Source organism: Nicotiana attenuata, chromosome 5 (genome assembly GCF_001879085.1).
Source record: "Nicotiana attenuata strain UT chromosome 5, NIATTr2, whole genome shotgun sequence".
Lineage (NCBI taxonomy): Eukaryota > Viridiplantae > Streptophyta > Magnoliopsida > Solanales > Solanaceae > Nicotiana > Nicotiana attenuata.
Window position 1 is genome coordinate 23,733,464 of NC_031993.1, and position 3,577 is coordinate 23,737,040.

At 34.1% G+C, this 3,577-nt stretch overlaps 1 protein-coding gene across 1 annotated transcript; it reads right to left on the minus strand.

The window, feature by feature from the left end:
* On the minus strand, positions 478 to 1,947 carry LOC109226321. The gene is made up of 3 exons (XM_019391107.1): positions 1,396 to 1,947; positions 1,013 to 1,075; positions 478 to 865 (listed from the first exon to the last, which is right to left on the minus strand). The coding sequence occupies exons 1-3, from the start codon at positions 1,720 to 1,722 to the stop codon at positions 713 to 715; spliced, it is 543 nt and encodes a 180-aa protein (XP_019246652.1). The 5' UTR covers positions 1,723 to 1,947; the 3' UTR covers positions 478 to 712.

Here is a 3,577-nt window from a genome sequence, read left to right on the forward strand (position 1 = left end):
ATTTTTTCTTGTCTCTTTACCTATATTAAGATAAGACAATTTTTTTTCCTATTATACCCACAGTATTTATACAGTATTTATTACTCATTTGAAATCATTTTCTCAAATCCAATAAGATATGCATCAATTAATATGGGTATCATGGTAAATTATGCACTTCATTTATTATTTCTTAAGGGGCGTGAAAAGTCAAAACGTGTAAAGTAAAAGTGAACGGAGGGAGTAATTTAAAATCTATGTTTAATTAAAAGAATTTTGTAGCTAGTTTGCTGTGGTCACAAGTTAACCAGCAAATTGAACCTATGTCATAAAATGAATGCTAAATCAAATCTTTCTCAACTAACTCAATCTTTTAGCAGAAAATATGAAAAAGCCAACAACTTTTTTCTTTTTTTTTTTCTTTTTTGGTAAATCGAACGTGATTTGTTTCTGTCATTAACGGATTTCCCAAAATACAAACATTTCAAACAGCAGCTATAAACGTTAATACTTTACCGTTTCCCATAATACGTGTCTAAGAGAAAGAGAAGCTCTATTTACAAATTTTGCTTCCTCTTTTCTCTTTTTTCCTTTTGTGACAATAATAATGGTAGGAACAATTTTTACATTTAACAATTCACATACCATGTTTTCACACCCCTTCTTCCTTCTCCTCCTACCCATAAAAAAAGACAAATGAAAAGAAAAAAACAAAAAAAGAAGAATTTTTACATCAGCCATGGTGGTTGACTATCATGGACCAAGGTACCAAGCAAAGTCCCTTCTTCTTTAGTTCTATATAGCCATTGTTTTTTCCATCAAAAGATATGCTGTTTTTCTCAACTGTTTGCATTTCTTGGATTTGTCCAGAGCCACCTTCATTTCCCTACACAATAATCAAACACCCAAAAAGTAGCATTTTAGACATGGTTCAAGTCTTCTGGGAAAGCCCCACAAACCCTAGTTTCATTTTTCCATAAAGATCAATATATAAGTGGAAAATGTTGGAATTTAAAAGGAAAAGATTAATTACCAGGAAATATCCACTACTATTTTCACTTCTGTAATTGGTGTCCATCTTCTTAAAACTACTTACCTGTCATAATAAAGCAACATATCTCAATATAAAATGAGGAATTAAAAACTTTAAATAGTCGCTCATTCAACCGCCTTACCTAACCACTTAAATAAAACATAACCGGCAGATATATAATATATATGTAATTCATATATAATATGTGTATAATTATGAATAATTAGTGTGTATATATATATATATAAGTTATGTATACCGATTAGATAAAATGAACCGTCAATTCGGTCAGTTATTTATGTCAATACCATACAAAATATTGTGGAGAAAAACCAACAAAAGATGAAACATAAATAAAAATTTAGGAGATGGTTGTAGGTGACCTTTGGACTATTGACAGGTGAGCTAGCAGTGTCTTCCAAATCAGGATCAGAAATTTTCTTGTTTCTTTTTTTCTTCAAATTCAACCTCTTAAGAAAAGGTGAGCCACCCATGGGAGGAGAATATTGATTATTATTTGTGTTACAATCAATGTTCCATGCAGCATGAGAAGCAGCATCAGATAACAAAGAAGGGCTGCCAAAACTATCAGAATTACATGAGCTATTATTTTCCCTTTGCTTCATTGAAAAATCCTCCAAATAAGTTGTCCATCCACTTTCTTCAGCTGCTGCTTCCATCTCAAAGTTTGAATTATTTGGACCTTCCATTTTTCTTGAAGTAGTGATTTGAGGGATATATTCATCTCATTTATACAGGGATTGTGTATAAATAAGGAAAATAGGAAACTAGGTGGGACCCATGATGTGGAATCTTGGTGGTGGGGCCAGGTGGGGGAAGTTGAAGAAGTTAAAATCAACCGTTCTAATGTGACAGACGTGCAGAAAGGAAAAGAAATTTCAAGGGAGAGATGAGGTTATTTGTTGACCTTTGTTGTTTAAATGCGGAGCCGGACTTCATGAATTCTAAATTATAGGGAGAGCTTTACCCCGAACGAGACTTCGCGGCGCAAATTCGGATTTAGTCAGACTCCAAAGCGTGTACCGGACAGTAAAAATCCTATGAGATTAGACAAAATTACTAGATTTGATCGAACTCATAGCAAATATTTTAGCTTCGCACCTATTTAAATGATATTGCCTGATATTAAAGCCATTTCTGCTCACCCATTGGTATAAACAGAAAGTTGTTTAGCCTCTTGTGACATTTTATTTATCTACAAATATAAAATTTAACTACTACTAATATTTTGAGGGAGGCATTAATTAATTAGATTACTTGGGAATAGGTTCATGAACTATTTCAAATTAAATGTGTACTAGTGTTCACACTATTATTCTTACGCAGTTTATACGTGGAAAGAATTGGCCAGCGATTTGTTTTTAATTCACTTTAAGAAAATGAAGAGGAAGAACTTAGAGAAGGGGAATGTTTGTTGGTTTATATAATATATTCAATGACTTTAACCTACTAAAAGATATCATTAATACAAAACTAGAAAGAGGTTTACTTAACTAAGAAAAGATCGTCATATATGGAGTTCATATCGCAAGGAACTTGTCATGATATGGCTTCAGAGTTCAGCCTTTGTCGAGCTTGAACTGGCTGGCAATTAATTAGAAATAAAGGAGCTAGTATATATATCTGTAAAGGATGTAGTTAGTTAGTTAACTTAACTACAGTTAGTACATCTGGCAAAGATTAGGCGGTTAGTTTTAGTTATATACAGTAGCTTGTCTCGTTCATTTTGTACTGTATATGAATAACAGAGCAAAATTTCTCTCTATCGAATTCTCTCTGCATTCTTCAACTTTGTTTCTTTCTCTTTAGCTGTATGTTGATGATAAATTCATCATGGTATCGAGCAGTTAATCAAGTGATTCAAGGGGATTTTTCGTGCAAATGAAGAAAAATTCGAGAGAATCTACTCAATTTCAGAAGCTTTGAGCCCTAATTCTATACTTTTCAATGGCGATTCCTGAAAATTCGACTATTAACGGGAATAATGGAGCTGAAGCGAGCACTGGAGCAGTTGCTTGCTCAGTTGTTCTCGATCACAACCATCCTCTTTACCTGCACCCTTCTGATGGGCCAGGATCTATGTCGGTGGGGCTCTTCTTGACTAGAATGGAGAACTACACTCTTTGGAGTCGTGCGATGAAGGTTGCACTATTAGGTAAGAATAAATTGTGTTTAGTAGACGGATCGACATCAAAAGAAGATTTTGGTTTTAATTTAGGAAGTCAGTGGGATCGATGTAATGCCATTGTGACTTCATGGCTTATGAGCAATGTAAGTAGAGAATTGGTAACAGGAGTGCTATTTTCTTCTAATGCATAGAAGGTATGGGCTGCATTCAAGGAGCGACTTGACAAAGTGAACGAATCGAGGTTGTACTACTTGCATAAGAAAATATTCACCCTAACACAGGGGATTTCATCAGTATCGACTTATTTCACCAAGCTGAAAGATCTGTAGGCAGAATATGACTCGATACTGCCACCTCCTCCATCAGCTACATAGTATGTTGATCAATTGGAATATCATCAACTATTACAGTTTTTG

Bases quoted from the DNA above. Each gene is read 5' to 3' on its own strand.
- LOC109226321 (XM_019391107.1), bottom strand. From the start codon at position 1,722: ATGGAAGGTCCAAATAATTCAAACTTTGAGATGGAAGCAGCAGCTGAA. The intron at 1,076-1,395 runs GTCACCTACAAC...TTATTATGACAG, and splicing joins CACCTGTCAATAGTCCAAAG to GTAAGTAGTTTTAAGAAGAT. The intron at 866-1,012 runs GTAATTAATCTT...ATTATTGTGTAG, and splicing joins ATAGTAGTGGATATTTCCTG to GGAAATGAAGGTGGCTCTGG.